The sequence below is a fragment of the Ixodes scapularis genome, unplaced genomic scaffold (assembly GCF_016920785.2).
Source record: "Ixodes scapularis isolate PalLabHiFi unplaced genomic scaffold, ASM1692078v2 PGA_scaffold3__209_contigs__length_174095766, whole genome shotgun sequence".
Lineage (NCBI taxonomy): Eukaryota > Metazoa > Arthropoda > Arachnida > Ixodida > Ixodidae > Ixodes > Ixodes scapularis.
Genome location: NW_024609868.1, coordinates 129,081,183 through 129,101,225, shown reverse-complemented (window position 1 = coordinate 129,101,225; position 20,043 = coordinate 129,081,183). Strand labels below are relative to the sequence as shown.

The window sequence follows — 20,043 nt, the reverse complement described above, 5'->3', positions numbered from 1 at the left end:
GGAATCACGTTTGACGGTTGCCTTAACGAAGAGTGTCGTTGATTTTGGGTTCGGTTCTGTTAATCTCTCACATCCTGTCTTGTCCCAGTAACATTCATTTTGTAATAACCTTCGGACATCTGCTTTTTCGATGACAGTGTATTCGCCTTAGCTGTTGGATAGCCAACCTTTCATTTCATTTAATTTATTGGTACTCTCAGGGCCCGAAGGCATTAGAGAGGGGGTGGGATTATAATTTATAAAGCACAAGTTATTAGAACACTCAAATCACGAATCAAGGTCTAATAGTACGAATACAGCATTTTTTTAAAAATCATCAGGATTAACGCTTGTGGCGATGGATGTGGAAAGGATATTCCAATCAGCAGACTTACGAGGTATGAATGATATGTAGTGGGTATTATTGTGGCACTGTGGAATTTTGAGTTTATGTATGTGATCATTGCGTGATGATATGTAGGATGGCTTCAGTAAGAGTTTAGTCTTTTGTGATTGCCTCGTTTTTGTACTGATATATTTCCCTTCCTCTTTGGCAAACAGGGCGCATATGCGATGTTGAGTCGTGCGCTTTACCGCAGTTTGTGCAGAATGGGCTGTCCCCTCGACACTTGAGTCATGGGCTCCACCGCAGCGAGAGCAGGGGGATTCGTTTGTGCAGGCGGTTTGGACATGTACGGAGCAGCGATATTTCTAGCACTGACGCAGCTTCTCGATGTACAGTACGGCTGCAGCTTGTACAGTGTGTGTCTATACGGTCACGTAGTCTGGTAAGGTCTCCGTGCTGAAGTTCACTTTGAAGGACACTGATGCTCCCAGTCGATGTATTGAGATAACGGGTGCCGTTGCAACAACTGACAATTGGAGTTCGGCTTCGGTCAGGTACAATGAAACGTCGTAGTTCACTCCAGCCGCCAGTTCCCGCAGGAGTGCTTAATAGGCAATGACAGGAATTGCAGCCAATGAGGTGAGTCCAAAGAGCGCTCTCGTGGAGTCCGTGTTTCTTGTGTCTATTGCCAGCACGTTGTGCCATCGGTTCTACCAGACCAAGATAACACTATATGTAATACTCATTTCTATTTTCTCGGTCATTTTCATCGGGTTCACTGCTGCGAGCATGTTGGCTGGATCCTTGGGCTTGACTTTCACCGTAAAGTGAAGATGAGCACGCTTTGGAGTCATGACTGTCTTGTGGCCTGACTCGAAGTCTGATGTATTTGAGGCTTTGCGCTTTTTTTTGCCCTTTGGAAACTGAAGTTTTTCAAAGGTGGCCTCCGGATTGTCAGGAATACTCTCCTGGTAAGAGGCAGTGCTTGAAACGCTTGAGATAGCCGATGATTCGTGTTCCATTTCGGTACACGAGGGGGCCTGGCCGGAGGGGAGGCTCTCAATGGTCGTGGTCGGTACTTGGTACCCAGGGTGTCAGAGTTGAAGATCGGGTTGCTTTTTCTTGATCTTAATAGCGAGGAACTTGAAAAAAATCAAAATAGAGCAAGACGACCCTAAAAGCAACGAAGATAGGTGAGACTTCTGTTTTATTTTTGTTTTCTCGTAAACTTTTTAATTTACAATAACAGATTTTGAAAAGAACCCCGTAGATATTTGAATTCGCACGATGACATTTTAGATGTCTGGTGTAAACATTTGTCGGGACCGATCAGCTGAAGTATAGTGCGATATGGACACAAACATAGTTAACTTAACTACGCATTTGCGTCTGAGTCCATGAAATGGCCCGCTGCTTGACGCCGAGGCTTCATTTGCCCCGTTCTAGCAACTCTGACATAGTTTTTACAAAGAGAACACCGGTAGCATCCACCGGTTATTTCTCTCACTTGGCCGATTTCACGTCCTGTCTGACAGGGAAATATGCCGAATAACACACTCTGCTTGTGTCGTTACTTATCGTATTATTTAGTCTGTTTGTGGATTTTTCATTTTACTCCTACCTCGCGTTTTAGCGATCCGTACCACGGGTGAGTCGGCGTGTCCTTCGCCAAGTAGTGGAACTATTTTTATCTTTCCCCCGTTTGCGAACCCCCCCCCCCCCCCCTCACACACACACACCACCTGCTCGCGGCAACAAAACGGCGAAAAAAAAAAAGGAAGGCCTGGATCCCAAATACAGTGCAAATAGTGAAGCACCCCGAAAGCAAAAGCCTTTCCCGGGGGCACTTCGAAGAGAGGTGATTGCGCCCCACGCTGAGAATTCAAATACCAAACAGTCTGCCGCGCTAACCCGGGCGAGTGCCGACATTGATCGTGCCGGCGACTTTGCCCGGCGCAGCGCTAACGAACCGCTCCCGGGGAGGACGGTTGCTTTTCGGTTCTGCCAATTCGATTCGCTGCCGTCTGGGCGGACTCGACTGCCGGGCTTCCGCAAGAGGCACCCCTGCGGGTGGGTCGCCAGGCCGAGGACTGCTTTGCTGTGGCCCCGGGTTCGGGAGATTTAACCGGGACTGCTGGTCTGCCCCGATCGTTGGGCTTGCATTGGCGACGCTTCCGGTAACGCTACCAACGTGCTATTTGGAACCGTTCGTTACCACCCACCGAGAATCTTCCCGCATTACTTTTGCAGCCGTAATATAAGTAAGCATGGAATAAAAAAATAAAAAAAGAACTCACTTGCCGTATCCTTGCAAATCGACTTCCCGAGACGCTGCAAACTGCTGCACGCCACTGCCGTGTTTAAACTTAGCTGTCGATCTTCACTAACACTGCAATGTCGCATGACGTCATGACATCACGTGGCACTGAGACTTCACGTGACACTAAATGTCCGCTAAATTTAGCGGCCGATTTTATACTCTGCCCTGATATTGTGCCGTCAAAACTATATGGTCCGTTTCTGAGCTATTCATTTGTGCGCATCTCGGAGAAACCAGGGGTTCAGGTTCAGTAACTTTCATGAGTTAAGATAGAGCCAATAAAACAACAAGAGATCACATTCGGTTTGGAGTTACTGAGCCTTTGCCTGGGTGTATAGGTGGACGAAATGCGCATTGGATGTACTGCGAAACCCCGCTGATTACAATTAACTATTGCCGTAATCAGCGCAGGGCCTGCCTTTCTGGGTGCACTCGTATTTGTTTATTCATTAATTTGCATGCTCTCGGGGCCCTGGGGCATTACAGAGAAGAGTTGTTTAATACAGATGTCCATAGCGCGACACTGATAAAACAAATAAGTCACCGGCGCTTTTTTTTACTTTTTTCATTGTGAAGGGGTTGTCATCAAAACTACGTGTTGCCTGGATTGCTCAACTGGGGCACTAATCGAAGCAATAAAGTTTGGCCCCCACCAATATCTTATCGAAATAAAAATCGAAAATCAAATCAAATCAAATCAAAGTTTATTTAGACAACCGTCGAGGAATACAGCTGTCTGGGACCGACATTGTTGTCGAGCCAACAGTGTCCAAGGCCCTGGCGGCCGACGCTGCCTAACTTTTTTTTCTATTTCCTAAAAGCAAAGTGTAACAAAAAAAACGCGTTTTTTTTAGGGTGAGTTTGTTGGCATTGGATAAAATTTTACACAAGTATTTCATAAAGGACAGAACACGGACAACACAGCGCAGCACGTGTTTGGTCCTTTATGTGTATTTCTTTTGTAAACTTTTTTTTTTCTTTCGGCTGTGACTATTCGGCCGCTGTCAAAATAAGTTACGATATCATTTTCATATTCGTGACGTGTTTTTCATAAAACTTCCGCACTTGTTTATTTTAAAATTATTTTTATGTTTTTTTGTGAAATTAACTAATGCGTTTTTTTTTGCGTTTCCTGACAAAATATTTGATTCTTACTTTTGACGTCCCCCTACCAAAATGGCGGTAGGTTTTCGACTGTGTAGAGGTGTCGCCGTTTTACAGCCGTCTCGCTTGTCTTTTAGCCTGCTGAAGAGCCAAGCAAATATTGAAGAAAACATTGGGGTGTGTTTATGTTAATACAACCTAAAACTTGGTCTGCCATAACGGGCGACTTGTCTCCCAGCTGGTCAGATGAGAAATTTAGCCTGTGCCGAACAAATCGATAGCCTGGGGTCTTTAAACGGGATGGGCTGGGGATTGAACTTAGAATCTCTGGGGTCTGCAGCGCGAGCTTTCGCTCCACGTGCTCCGTGCTTGTGTGCGCTTATATGTGCGCTAGCCCACTAAGTCCACCGACAAGAATCGTCACTGACAATGTCCACAGCGTGTGTCGATTTGGCAGTCAGATGATTGCGTTCGAAGAATCTTCGGACGGGGACCGTTGAGAAACTGACAGGATCAGGAGTGCTCGTCGGCGGTGCTGTGCACTTTCTCGGTAGAAGGGGATATCTTCAGCGGAAGTTCTCACATAAATTTTGAGGATTTCAGAACAAAGGTGACCTGCATTTCGCTTTCTTTTGCTTGCACGTAAAAAATGTGCTATGCACCACGTAACATGAATTTCTTTTCTGCCTTTACTTGTATAGGAGTGCTTCTTCAAATATTCGCGAAGTCTCGCTATGCGTATGCCTTCCCTCTATTTAACAGATCTGTCATTTTGTTTGGGTTTTTTAGTCGTGTATATAACCAGTTTGCGGTGGGTTCTAAACGATCGAAACATAAAATATAAGGTTGTGAATCCGAACATATTACGTCCCTGGTGTCTCTGGACTGGTGCAAGCGAACAAAATATTAGCATAAGTTGCACGATGCAGTACTTGGCCTTATTGCTCTTCCGTAATTCAAATATTTAAAGATGCTTTGCAGCAGCTGTGCGTGGACACCCCATAACCAACCTCCAGTTTTTAGTTCCTCTTATTCCGTTTATCTCATTTCATCATTACCATAGCAGGCGAGGTGATTGCCATCTTAGATTCCAATGTGTCCTCCCCGGCATTGGACTTTGTGGAGGCTCGTCAAAGACCCGTTTAACTGGCGCGGTATCTCGGGAAGACTAAAGAAGGTCAGAAATGGCGGCTGTAATCTGGCGCATGTGCGAAGCGTCTACGGCGGTATCGAGAAATTAAGAACACATTTAGAGTTATTCGCCTCCAGGTGGTAAAAATGTAGTTAATTGCCCAACATTTCGTGTCGGAAAACGCGTGAACCTCGATGACCATGACGCCGATCGCACGGCGACGAGCACTCCTCGACTGCCATCTTCTGTCATGCCCGTTGTGGCTCTTCGAAATTTCGACGGAGGGCGTCCAGAGAATGAAATCACTATTATTACGGGATACGTCAAAATAACGCAACAACTATTTCGACGACGAACGTCGGAGAGATTTAATCAATACGTTCACGTCCCCGACATCAGGAAGTGATGTCGCGGACGTGAAAATATTACCCGCATTTATTTGGCAACGACCGTCGAAAATGGCCGCTTCCATTTACGTTCACCTCCGCCACGAGAGGCACGAATAATTGAGTTGCGCGTTTGTCTAGAAAGCCGGAGGTTTGTCGGCCCCCAATGGGCGCTCGGTGTCGTCGCTGCGGATGAGGAATTTAGCCAGTGCAGTACGACTGCTATAGCTCGGGCTTCTTTGACGTGCGTCACGCAGTGTTTGTACATGACCGCACGCCTGTATACGATGCTCATCCGGATCCAAAGGGGAAAGGCAGCAAAAACCGCGAAGGAGTTGCGACACAGTCTCTTCGTTTCTGGAGAGTGGCGAGAAAGCGCGCCCTCTGGCGGTGTCCCGGGGGTGTCGCCTCCGCCGGCGCGCATTCCTCGCCATTGTGTCCCCAGGTGCGTATGCTAATGAGTGCAGCTGCGAGCCGCTGCGAGTCGCTGGCTCCCGCCAGGGCTCTGCCGAAAGCCGGGCTTCTCTTCCTCCTCGCCCCCGCCTTGCACCACGACGATGCGCTCGTTTCCGCCACTTTTCATCCCCAAGATCCGCACGAGTCGCGCGCCAGTTCCCCCCACGCCTTCCACTGGCGCATCAAAAACCCGCTTTTACGAAATGTGAAATAAAGTAAAATTATAATAACAAATTGTATGCGGGTAATATAGCGATGGTTTAGCTCTTTTTACCTCGGGACGATGTATATGTCAACGCGTTTGCTCATACTTACAGTGAGAACTGCTTTTCGTGCGCACAAACCAGAGTCCCGAGAGCGCGCCGACAGCAGAGCCATCGCAGCGACAGTACGTCATAGCCGCGTGGTGCTCTATACACGGTGGCTGGTCGTGCGCTCAAACTTAACGACTGTTAGGCATTTGAATGCTCGAAGCATATGCTCTTTTTTTGTTCGTGTAAATCAAAGTGTGTGTGCAATAGGCATATGCTAGAGCTTATCAAAGGTATCGAATGCTGTATATCAAAATAGCCGTTATCCGGATTCTCGACGTAGAACAGCAGTACGAGGTTAGATCTCTGTCGCGTGACTCTATAATCTTGGTACATACGGACAAGTGAAGAGACCCGTGTTTTAATCGTGCCACGAGGGTGAAAACGAGGATCTCTCTTTTGAGGCGGAGCATCTGCGAACTGGGGAGGGCGATTGTATACTGCGATACCTACGTCATTAAAAAACGTGCATACGCACCGAATATAACATAAGTGCTACGGCTGGACGATTGATCGATTAACCTACCGATTCGTCGATTAAGGCTTTCATCGCGATTACTTTTCTTATCCGGTTAATCGGTAAAATTTTGACGAACCAAAAGAGAGTAAACAAAAATTCTTTCAGCATGCAGACATGGACGAGGACACCCGTATGAAGGGCAAGCTTTGGGTAAAATGTAAGCCTAAAATAAACTCCAGAAGCGAGATTCGTAACTCCAGAAAACGGAAGAAGGTTACACGTGTCCGACCCACATGAATGCCGTGCGAGCGTCCGTTTTGTTCAGCAGAGACTATTGTGAATAACCAAACGAGGTCGCTTTTGTCGGCCAATATCAACGAACCTCTTGGACTCATGCAGCTGAAGTAATCATCTCTGTGTGTGTGAGTGTATTTGGACCGTCCCCAACTACACTTCGAGATTGACTCATAATAAAAATTATACATTGCGCCGTTTATCACATACTAATATTTATCAAAAACGAAACGAAAAAAAAAATGTAGAAAGGCATGCACTTGGGCTAGTTGATGATCCATGTTTTTGAGGGTAAAAGCCCTAAAAACAACGGACAAGTAAAAAAAAAAAAAAACGAACAGCACAAAGCGTAGCGCTCTGTGTTGTTCGTTTCGTTTACTTGAACGTTGTTTTTAGCGCTATTACGCTCAAAAACAAAAAAAGTGAAAGCCGTTTGCAACTCCCTGTAACGCCGAATTAGAGCGCAGCTCTTGAGAAGGAGTAGGGAAGGGTACTGAGGGGGGGGAGGTGTCATGTGACCTGGGGGGGGGGGGTTCACGTGACCTTGGGGAGGGGGGGGTCACGTGATCCCCCCCCCCCCTCCCCGAGGTCACTGAAGGTACCTGAGGACCTCCCGAGGTACTCGGGGGGGAGGGGGGGGTCGCGGTTACGCCGACCGCGACTCCGAAGCCGCTCAAGCCGGAAACGGGAGCCTAAGAGCTGCGCTCTAAAAAAAAAAGAAATCTTTTTGAAATGATTATGCATGAAAATGAACATGACTGATGTATCGATTCATTCATCGATTAGACGGTGGTGATTAATCGGGTTAAAAGTTTTAATCAACGCCCAGCCCTAACTAGTACACTGCTATATATTGTGTCAGCTTAAGTCTAGACGTAGCCAACGCTACAAGGTAAGGAAACAAATCAAGCAGCATCAAAAGCGCAAGTAACAAGGCAGATTTTGTTTATGACGTGGTTCAGCGATGATGAAGCACGTACGGGAACATGGCGAGAGTCACGATGGTGCGTTTTTGGCGCTGCATGATTTGTACTATCAGTTCGTAGCGACGTAGCGCCGACACAGAAGGTGACATGGACATGCCCATAAGGCCTGTTGGTATGTGCACAGGCCTTGTGTTGAGTAAACACCGAGCTGTGGGGAAACAAACGGGTCAGAGCGCCCCCTATAGTTCGAGCTCCTGCCCAATAGGCTAACTTTTTGACCCCATAAAGGCTGGTTCGTTGGTTTCAGCGCGATCGACTATACCTTGCAACCGCTTATCAGGACTGCTACTGCGATGACAAGATAACACAAGGTACCGTATTTTCGGCAAGTACCGATAAACCCTGAAAATTAAGCTCTGAGCCGTTTTGCCCAAATTCGGAAAAAAGGGAAATACTCCCAACTGGAGCTGTCACTGAAGATGAGAAAAACCCTCCTGGGAAGGAAGCCTTTACCTACAGTTTTATCTTGTGTTTATATATTTGACAGCTTGAACCAGGGGAAGATATAGAGAAATTGAGACATCTCTTCCCCTGGTTCAAGCTGTCAAATATATATACAAGTATGTACCAACAAGCTCCACTATCAACCGTTGCTCAATTTATCTTGTGTTGACCGGGAAGAAAGTCCGCACTGAACCGTCTGCGAGGCACTGCAGCTTCTTTCTTTGGACTCCTACCTTCTTTTATCAGTACCAGTCTTGTGCGCGTTACTGAAAAAATGTTGCCGATGACAAATAGACCCTTTCCGAAATTCAGTGCCATCTGGTGGTTCATAAAGCAGTTTAGGTTTTGCCATATCAAATGGCAGAAATTAACTTGTATCGGCACCGTCACTTTGGCGAGGCAACGGCGCGCGAGTAATTGTTCAGTTTGAGTTCTTTCTCGATCACTTTCAGTTCGATGGTGACCAAAAACCTGAATTCAAAACAAAGCTCCAACCCACTCAGATGCCTCGAGAAAATTTCATACACCAAAGTGCTTTAGAGCCAATTCTGTGCAGCCCATAGGTTGGCTGAATCTGAGTTATTAGAAATGAACGCTTACGTAGCTATTGTGTTTCATTCCTACGTCGCGTCGTACTGACCCCCCGAATGTACAGGCCTCGTAACATTCGCTTAGGAGCACCTTGAACCTCTTCCTTTATCACTCACTAGAAGGCCGCCAATGGTATGGCACAGATGCCGTTCCACAGGTTTAGGGGTAAAAATATGTGTCCAATGTCGGTGCAACATGCACGACTGACGCACGGGCTGAAAGCCATTTTTTACGTAAAAAAAGCTCAACTCAATCATTTTAGCACTTTCAAAAACATAAAATTGATTACAAAAAATAGTAATTCAATAACAGCGAACGTTACGGCAAAAGTTATTGAAGCGCTAAAACGTTACAATAAAATGTAATTGATTACAAGTAATCAGTCACTCCTTACTCCTGATCGGTACCGATCTCGGTCGCACGCGTGTTCCCTGAAGTTTGGGGAATCTCGTGCCCGTGTCCTATTTGCCTCAAGCAGACTTGAGCCTGTTGCTTGAAAAATGTAATGGATTACAATTACGAATTACCGGACCTCAAATGTAATGAATTACCGTTCCAAATTCCTTTCGCTGAAGAGTAACGGATTACTTTACTCATTACGTTACAAATTACTTTAGCCTTACTAAGAAAACAATGGAAACAATTTTGATCTTTTCAAAAATGTTTTGCAACGCCACTTTCTATTTCTCATGCGACCGCATTATGGTAGTCCTCGTAAAAATAAAATAAAAATATTGTATTTAAGAAAAAGAATGATAGGTGCACTCTGTTCGCCTGTAAGCTGACAAGGCAGCGCAAGCTGCAACCAAAGCCGCCATCCTGCTAGCTCACGACCTCAGAAAATGATCCCTTAAATTTTACAGACAAAGCTAGGGGTGCGCGTGCTCAGTAGCAGCGTCTACCTCAGCTAGGAGGTTCGGAGGTGAGGAACCGATAGACGAAAGCTCCCTTTTAAGACGGAGTTTTCAAGCGCGAGCGCAACGTCTCAAAGCTGCCGTCTCGTGCCTGTAGCTTTGACCATAGCCTCGTCGACAAAGCCTGGCAGATCGCCACTAGACGCGGCGGCCGAAAATGAAAAAGTAGAGCGGCAGACAACGGATGAGAGGAGAGCCACGTGACGGGCGCCCCGCTGCGGCGAGACGCCGAAACACACTTGTCCCGAGCGATGGGTTGTCCGCTCGTGTTCCTCGCGTTCCTCGCGCTACCACTTCTTTTCTCGTCGGGTTCAAAAATCATGTTTCGGGTCCTCGCCCTTGCAAATGCGGTGCGCTCAATACCAGGTTCCCCGAGAAATGCTCTGTGCTACCAGATCCTCGTGCTCCAAATCTGCGACTGGGCACTCTATGCCTCCGTCGTCGAACTGCCAGGCTTTGCGAGTATAGAGGAGGCTATGCTTGGAAGGACTCTCAGCTTAAGTATGAATGGAATATAGGGAGTATTTACTGGCGGCCATGACTGTGTGCGCGGCTTCTGAACGAACGCTATACCGGCGAGTTACCGCAGTTCCTTTGCAACATGAATTTAGCACCATCAAGATCGCCGGTCTTATCAGGCTATTAATCTGAGCTTGGTCTGAGCATGCGCTCTAAACACCGCCCTGAAATATGGCGTCCAGTGAATACCACCCTATAGGTGCATGCAGAAGTGAAAAATGCATGAGCGCGAGCGCTCGTTTTTGAGGTTTGGTCGAGCGGGTGGTGTCAACTTTCTGTATTATATTTACATTCTTAAAAAAGTAACCAGTAATTAAAGTAATCCGTTGACAATATTTTGTAACGAAATTACGCAACAACTTACTTCTGCAAAAGAGTAACCTAAAATTACTCGAAAAAGTAATGGATTATAATTAATCCGCCACTTGTAACGGATTACTTCTTAAGTTTGGCCTCAACACAAGTCTCTATCGAACACCCATTATTTGACCGACACCGACAATTGACGCAGAAAAACATCACATCCGTGAAAAAAAATAGCACGCACAAAAACGAATACGACATATTCGCAGATCGGAAGTGTTTTCGGGGCTACCCAATGCGCCAGTGCGTTTTCTCGTGGTAAGCGGTCATACGCGGTTGCAACGCAGTCGGTCCCACTTCGACGCATATAGTTGAACTGACATGGCCAATCGAGATCTTTATGCTGGACCATAGCCTCCTAAATACTGAGAAAGCCTGGCAGATGGCCACGAGAAGCGGCCGACGAAATGAAAAAGGTGGAGCGGCAGACAACGGGTGAGAGCGGAGCCACGTGACTGGCGCGATTCTCTGCGGCAAGACGCCGAAACACTTATCCCGAGCGAACAAGTGTGTTTCGGGTCCTCGTCGCTGCAAAAGCTGCACGCTGACGTCCAGGTTCCCCGAGAAATGGCTCTTTGACGCTCTGCGCTACCAGATCCTAGCGCTCCAAATCTGCGACCGGGCACGCTATGGCTCCGTCGTCGAACTGCCAGGCTGTGAGAATATAGAGGAGGCTACGGCAGTGGATACAAAGGCAGCCAGCTTTGCGTCTACCCTCTACTCATTCCAACCCAAGCTCGGCCTTCTGACGTCCCTCTCGCCTCCTCCTCTTCCTCACTTTCTGCCCTCGTATAAAGCTTTCAATAACCCGAGGGCGATTTCACGAGACGCCTTTTTCACTTCCAGTAAGCCGCGTTCTGCCTTTTTGGTGAACGGCGTTCGCCCCCCTTTTCCCATTAGTTTGCATGCGGACGATTAGTGAATGCGGTCGTTTTTTGATGTATGTGAAACGCGCTAGAACGGCGAGTGTTTCCGCCGACCACAGAACTCGGTTAAGTGCGACCGGGGAGGTATTTGAGCCGCAGAAACCCACACTTATGGCGCGTTTATACTTGAGGGTTCGCGGGCGGACCCGCATAGGCGGGAAGGCGATTTTGGAGCCGGGTGGCGAAATCTACTCGTCGCTGGCGGAAACTCTGGATGTCGGTCCCGGACTGATCCAGAAGTTCCGCCAGCGACGAGTCTTTTACGCCACCATGCGTCCAAAACCCACTTTCCGCCTGCGCGCATTCGCCCGTGAATCCGCAAGTGTAAACGCGCCATTATAACACTGCGCTTTTATTGCTGGCGGAGTTGCCTACCGGAGCCATTTTGGCCGCCGACGAGTTGACTTTTTGGTCGGCGGCACATCATAAGACCGATTAAAAACTGGAATGTATACGTACCACGCGATCCTTTTTTTTTTCGTGTTCTCACCTACTCTTACCGGGGCACTCAATCACTACAAGGAAATAACTCGAGTGATCTGGAAAACAGTGCCTTCGGCGCAAAGAAAGGGTTAGGGATAATATTAAACAATATCGCGTCCGGCACGATTTCTAACCGGAAGTACGTCGCGTGAAAACGCCCTTTGGAGCCAGTCGTGCTACGCGAAACTGCTGCACCGATACTCGTAGTAATATGCTTGTCCCTCGCCATACAGAAGTCCGCCGGCATTTAAAAAAAGCGGGGCGCGTGCGCCTTCAACTCGCCCTGGGGGACACCGCGCCCCTCCGGGCCACGTGTGTCCCCCGGGGGACGGCTCCCCGCGGCGGAACGGGGACTCGATTGGATTTGTCGGGACGTTCCCGCTTTGGCGCTTAATTGGGCACAATCGCTGCTGCCAGGAAATCCCCCGGGCTAATTGAGGACGAAGCGAGGGAGCCCGCAGATTCGGTTACCCCCGCCGTTATCGAATTGCGACACTCCAGCGAGGATATTCTCCGCGCTTCGTCGAGGAACGCTGAAGGGCCCACAGGCCGACGCGGAGTCTCCGGCCGAGTTGCCGCATGAGGCCGCTCGTAAGACAAAACAAAAAACAAAACAAAAAAATACTTCAATCCTTTTGCTCTCTGCTCCTACGCCCCCCCCCCCCCCCTCCCCCCCAATGCTTGAAGGGATGTCACGTGACAGAAATTATCTGCAGTAATAAATCGGTTCGACCGGATGGAGCTCGACATAGAGGCGTGCAAAACGCGGCTCCAGCGAAATCGACACCGCGTAGCGGCGACGCTGAGTGGTTGCGAAAGGAGGTCCTTTCGCCAGTGTCGTCTGCGTGACGATGCCGCCACGCAAAGCGTGTTCCTGCGCAAAACGTGAAGTGAGGCCCGCCGGCTAGTAGAGTATGTTAAATAAAGATCGCAACAAAAGTCGCCTCAGCTAAAAATAAACAATAATGAAATGAACGATAATACTGTATTTTCATATAAGAGATAATAGTAAATTTCTACGCGTTTTAAACATACAATTCGAACGTTATCACATATGTTATAAAATATGATTACAGCCAAGCGTTAATACGCGTGAAAGACAATTTTCAAGTCAACCAAAAACTAGTATAAGCGAAGATCATTTTTTTTAAATCAAATACCACTCTAAACAAGGCAAAACAATACCACTCTAAACAATATTCAGACTCTCCGCTTCATTCAGCATCTTTTAAATTTAATCAAACCCTTCTTTATGGGATCACACGTAATTCTGGCTGTTTCCTATCAATAGCAGTTTAGAATTGTAATAAGCTATATCAGTCGAAACGCACGCCTACCTGAACAATTCTATTCAACACCTTCGCCGACATTTGCTGACAAAGCACAGCCGGGTAGTATCTTGCCTTCACGCTCCTGATGTGTCTCCACATCACTGATACAATCACGCTTTCACTTGCTGACGAAAAAAAAAAGAAAGGTAATTTGCAGACTTGTACTTTAGCGGATCCGGCACACCCGGTGCACGGAGACCTGATCGCAACCGGTCACAACGTCTCAATCCTCTATCTCAGAAGGAGAGTTTGAGATGGAGCTGCTTCACTTCTTTTTTGGGCCTCTGAAGGCTGTCGCACGGTGTTTGTGCATTAACATTTCCTGTACTTGTCTACAAAAGGCTCACCAACCCATGGAGGCCATAGATTATCAACACGGAATGTGTTCACGGGCTGGCTTTCGCGCGAAAAGCGTCACGCTTGAATGTGACGAAAAAGCGTTACACACAGGCCAAGCCAACATAAAACATACTAAGTTCAAAGTAAACAATGTGTAAGCATTCCAAAAGAAGGTATTCTTAGCTGTGACTCACCGTACGTACTCATACTTAGGCTGGATTTTTGATCCAGCCTAAGTATGATACGCTAGATCTCTAAGGCGGTTACAGAGAATCGTCGCTCGTGTGTTTGGCGCTTTGCGTACAAGTCTGTTCTAGCTCAGCCTTCTAGTTTCTTAGGAGCTCCCAGCTGACATCTTGGCATTGCCGGTTTTCTTGTCGCCCATGTTGCTGACGCCGAGGAGTTGCGACCAGCACGACAATTCCCCCGATCGTGGATATCGAAGGAGAGAAGGCTTTTCGGTCCTACTCTGTAAATATATGTAGGGATTAAATTATGTGACACGGAAGCTAAAATTGAGTTGTTTAGCGGTTTGTTAACTCTATAATATATGTATATATACGTATATGAGAAAACTTATGTATTCAGTAAAAGTAGGGTAAGTTTCCGCATTGTTTCTTTAGCTTAACCAAGCAAAGTCCGAAAATCAAGTTTCAAACTTGGCGCTTGAAGAATAGCTTCGGTTATAAATTTTATATTAAAAAAAAACACTTACAATATTTAAGAAATATATCTCTTTACTTTAGGCGGATTAAGCTGCCAATCAAGGTGTTCAACTAACAAAACATTCAAACGAGTGTTGTCTTTTTATCCCCTAAAATAACATATGTTTCCTGTTGGGTCTGTAATGTCTGTTTTAATATATATTAGTGCCATTTTTTGTCGTGTCTCGAAGGGGGTGCATAAAACGTCGACCGCATCTGGCGCATTTTTAGTGGCATTTCGCAGCCGTTTATACTGGGAGGATTTGGTCAGCGGGTGGAGCTTGTGAACCCGCTATATTCAATGACAGAGCTAGAACGGCAGGGTGCGTCTTTCAAACGCCCGGCCTCCAGTACCATAGCTTCCTTTATACTCACAAAGCCTGGCAGTTTGACAGCGGAGCCACAGAGTGCCCGGTCGCAGATTTGGAGCGCAAGGATCTAGTGGCACAAAGCATCATAGAGCCATTTCTCAAGGAACCTGGACGTCAGCGCACATCTTTTGCAGCGGCGAGGACCCGAAACGCACTTGTTCGCTCGGCAGAAGGGTGTTTCGGCGTCTCGCCGCAGCGAAGCGCAAGTCCCATGGCTCTCCTCTCATCTGTTGTCTCCACCATTTACATTTTGGCAGCCGCTTCTTGTGGCGATGTGCCAGTCTTTGTCAGTATAGAGGAGGCCATGGTTGAAAAATGTAGAAGGCTCGCCCTGCAGTCGGGACACCCTGAAGCCCTTCCTCGCCGTTTTCACCTTTCCAGTGACTGTAGAAGAAACCAACTTTTCGATAAGACAAAATGTTGTATTATCTTATTGGGAGATCTCGGTCACGGTCTATTATGCGTGAGCAACGCAAGATGGCGGAGGGAACGTACCATTTTTCTTTGGCCGGACTCCCCGCCGTGTTTTTCGAAACCGTCGAAATCTACCAAATTCTGCCAAATCCTTCGAGTATAAACGACTTAGGGGCGTTCGCTAGCCTCGTCATCATAGTCTCTGCGGGTGCCTGGAACGCATCTTGAACTGGTGGTTCACCGTCCCGCCCGTGCATCGAAATCGGCCCTGAAGTGGCAACAAGTAATAGCGTCACAAGAGACGGTGTGTCGTGTTCTCGTATTTTGCGATCCTTCCGGTTTGTTGTAGAAATGCTCGAGACAAGGGTGAGCGCGGACGCAAGGGTCGCTGTCGTCGCGGCGTCCCACCTCGTGTTTGTTTCGGTTTGCGTAGACTGTCGGGCTGCAGAGAGACCTGAAGCAGAACGGGCCTCTGCCGCATCCAGCCATGCTGCCGTGCCACCGGCAGGATCGCGGCCTGTCATCACTAGTAAATCACTAGCGTCATCACTAGTAAATGCACGCAGCACCAGCGCGCCTTGCAGCGTCCAACAACACGCGCGATACGAGCAGAGGCCGACGCCAAGGTGTACTTGGTTGAGTTTAGCGGGTTCGCCGCTTGGGGCGGGTCGAGGATCTACAAAGGATGACGTAATGAACAGGCCATGTCCTCTAGGCGGTACCTGACATGTGGTGTGGTGTGCGTGGTGACGCTTACCGGACGTAGTCTGGCCTGCAGTAGACGCTCCCGTGGCGCACGAAGCAGGACGGCTGGTGGTCCAGTGGCGTCTGGCACACGCAGCAGCGGAGGCAGCGGGCGTGCCACGACGTGTCGCTCACCTTCAGCAGGAACCGGTCGGCGATGAGCTCGCCACACGCGCTGCACGCCTCTTGCTCCGTCTGCACCGGACAGAGCGCGGGACGTCATCTCCAGGTCCGTCGCTCGGCGAACCACCATTCAAACAGTAAAATCTCACATTCGCATTTCAGTGTCCCGTTGACGCGCTTGCGACTTCTCAGGACCGTGTGCCTCGAAACCTCTCAAGATCTCTTGCAACAGGAGAGCACACCGGCGCTACCTATCCGGTAGCCGTGGGGCACTTGGTGGTCGCGTATATTTCCTTTTTTTTTTCGCGGTTTATTTATTTTTGGTTTGAAAAAAACTTCTGTCAATGTTATAAACTACCATTTCTCATAAATTTGACCTTGAAAATACCGGAAAAACTTCGGAGTAGTGAAATGCAGTTTCAGGTTCACTGCATAGATGGCGCCAGCGTGCCATTGTGTTCTCCCGTCGTAAGAGATCACAAGCGGTTTTGAAGGCCCGCTCACAAACTGGGGTTTGACTACGACCGACTTCGAGACAACCGGTTTTCAAGCATCTTGTGACGGCTTACGACATCTCGTAGGCCATCACAAAAGGATTAAAAACAAGCTTTTAGCTCCTCCGGTCGTAAACAGTCAACAGTGTGTGGACACGCCTTAGGGTGCAATCCCATCGTGAATGGTGTTTCTTTTTACAGTTTATAATAACTTTCTTTTTTATGTAATTTACAGTCATAAAGTTAAGGTCAAATTAAAGAACTATTTTTCACATATAGTTTAATGTCTTATTATTGCAATTATTTTTAGTTTTAGTTTATTATTCAACTTTTAATTTACCACACTCTTTAATATAGAACTTCTTTTCTCGAGTTGTAATGTCCAAACGCCCATGATGATTTACATGAACCGACAGTTGGGTATGACGAATTAAAAAAGTTAGCAACGAATTATTCAGAGAATGCACATTTTAAAATAAAAATAATAAAATTTAGATTTGTATTATTTTATTGTGTTATAAAAGCGAAATCCCGTCAACTAATGAAAATTACGAGACATTAAATTTCGCAGCATCGTTCGATATTACATTTTCTAGAATTCCAAAATCGATATATTACATGTGAAGTTTAGTATTAGATCTAAAACTTTTTCCCATTCAGTTATGGCAAGTTGCAGTTTCCTATCAAATAGAGATGGCGACACGTGTCCAAGAATGTCTCGTGCCGCTTGGCACAAGTCGTGTGCCGCTTGGAACTCCACACGAAAAGACAGAAGTAGGGTCAGATGTCAGGGTGTCAAATGCCTGGATGCCGGTACTGAGCCAGCCAAATACATTAGAGCAACAAGCGCGAGGCTGCGGGTGCACCACAGCTGCTGTTGCGCGCGATCCACTGTAGACCCTTTTCATGGCAAAGGCCACCAGGCGGTGCTCCAGTCTTTGACGTCACGGAGAACTTCCGGTTGATAAAAATAAATAACGAAAATAACGAAGCTCAACTTACCACCGCTGCTTGAAATGTCAGTGAAACGTTTAACCACCAATTCTCCATGTGAACGCCGCCCCCCCTCCCTCACCAAAAAAAAAAAAAAAAAAACGAAAAAGCGCGAGATTTGTTAAATCTTTCCGAATATTCCAGCAAACGAACTTGGCTCCTGGCAGATGTTAAATTGTACAACCGAAGGCCCTCGTTAAATCTCCAACGTTTTTGTTCGTGTGGCATTTATGCTTTCTAGCACTGGTGACATAAGCAACCTCGACAGGCTGGCAAAGAGAGAGCGACCAGAAGTCGCTTGGGACGGAAGTGGCAGTTCCTGTATGTAAACAACAAAAGGGTCGTACATGCCAAGCGCGATCAAAATGAAATGGGCGCCATGACCGAGATTCTGTCAGTTGCGATTCCGCCACGTATACAATGCAATGAATAAAATACGCCAATTTTATTCATTTTTGCAATGAATAAAATACGCCACGTATTTTATTCATTGCAAAAATCATTTTCGCGAACAAACTATGGCTTGCCGCAATGGTTCGACTATATTTTGTTTCCCAAGCACCTCGGTGGATTTTAGCAATGGGTTCTCGTGTGGACGAGCGGGAATGGTCGGCCGCTCGTCCAAGAGGAAACTCATCACCCGCGAGTGTGGCTGACAAGTGCCGCCCCTCGTTCGACCATATTGAGCAAGGTGCAGTAGCGCCCTCTGTCATTCTGCGCCAACGATAGGTGTCGGGAAATCTTATCTTTTTTTAATATCCAAAATGGTTGCGCATCAATGTAATTTAGTGTTTTTTTTTTTGGATGTTTAGAACTCGTAGATTAAATTATGACCAAAAGCGAGGATCTCAGAACGCACTTTAGACCCCATTTAAGACACTGGGTCCTAAAAACTCGCAAGTGTGGGGAAACGCCTTGATTGACCACGCAACGACCGCTTATGACTGCTTGCAACGAAGCGGTTGCTATGGCAACTAAAGTCCACGTGACCAGCCGTAATGGAAAGTCGGGAATCGTAAAACAGACGGTGACCAATGTCTGAACCAGGCTTGAACCCCAAAATTTAAATTTTATTTTAAGAGCAATCTAATATGGCGTCAGGAGACTACTCAATCAATATTTTGCTACAGAGCCACGTATATTTTTAATAAAGCCAAAAACTCAATTGCTCGAAACCGAAACCCAGACACGAGCACGGGAACTCATGGCCAAAAACAACGTGAATGAAAGCGCTCCTATTTTTATTTTCGGGATTTTAGACAACAACATTGTGGAATTTTGATTTTCCCTAGATATATATGGAAGAGGTTTGGCGTTATAAAAATTAGTGAAAAAGATAATTAATGACTTAATTAGCCCATGTTCTCCGGGGAAAATTATTTTCTGCGCTCTCGCCCTGCAAATGTATCTTCCCAACAACCTTAGTAATACTGCAAGAAAGACAACTTTACGTTTTTGCGTCGACTTTTATATGTTGTAATTATGTAGATTCGAGCTCTTTCAGTCGTGATATGCACGTAAAATATATAAACATATATCACGTATAAATGCTTTCACGTAGTACGTAATGATCCGTGGCGGAGGGGTACCGCCGGCATCCGGAAATCATGTCTTTAACTCATCGGCGCGTGAGCTTTCGCTTCCAAGTCGTCTTAGGGATAACATAAGATACCCTGTGAATTTGTTTTGTGCCAGAGAAGGGAGAGGAAAAAATAACAAAAAAACAAAAACAAGATAGAATAGGTTATGGAGAAATCACAGGACTAAAAAAAGCAAAAAAAAAAATGAAAGCCGTTTACAAATCCCTGTAACGCCGAATTGGAGCGCAGCTCTTGAGGAGGAGTAGGGAAGGGCACTGAGGGGGGTCACATCACCTGCGGGTAGTCACGTGACCTCGGGGGAGGGGGGGGGGGCCACGTGATTTCGGGGGGTCACGTGACCTCGGGGGGGGGGGGAGGGGGTGACTTGACCTCGAGGGTCACGTGACCCCCCCCCCCCCCCCCCGGTTACACCGACGCCGACGCCGACGCCGCTCAGGATGGAAACGGGCCCCTAAGAGCTGCGCTCTAAAAAAAAAAAAGGAAAGAGGAGAGCAGAACAAGGAAGTGTCTTGTTTCGAGAAAAAGTGGTTACTAAAAGAAACACTGAACCCCCGAAATCCTTTTTTTAAGTGCCCGGATTAGACGCGTGCGTCACAGAACAAGCCTTCACCCTCTCGTCTCAAAAAGAGAACAAAAGGCGGAATATTAACCTCGCGCAGACATATTTTGAGTTAGGAGCCATCCCGAAGCATACTTCTACAGCGAGGTCCCGAAGCCGGGTGAGGCCTTTAAAGTTACCGCAGAAATCGTCGTAAAAATGTTTCCCACTATACTCCGCGACAACTTTTCTTGGCAGTGTAGTGGAAGGTAGAGGCCCGCGTCCCCTCTCCCATTTTGAGTGTACGCAGGAGAGCCCGCGTACACTCAAAATGGGAGAGGGGACGCGGGCCTCTACCTTCTACTGCATTGCCAAGA

At 47.2% G+C, this 20,043-nt stretch overlaps 1 protein-coding gene across 1 annotated transcript in view; it reads right to left on the bottom strand.

Annotated features, from left to right (window-relative positions):
* Positions 1–18,398, bottom strand: part of LOC120841526 (LIM/homeobox protein Awh) — a 63,702-nt gene extending 45,304 nt beyond the window's left edge. Inside the window, exons 1-2 of the mRNA XM_040212445.1 lie at positions 18,387–18,398; positions 15,931–16,112 (exon numbers count right to left, since the gene is read on the bottom strand). Of these exons, the coding sequence (XP_040068379.1) occupies positions 15,931–16,112; positions 18,387–18,398 (194 nt within the window). The remainder of the gene's footprint in view (positions 1–15,930; positions 16,113–18,386) is intronic.
* Positions 18,399–20,043: the final 1,645 nt, after the last annotated feature.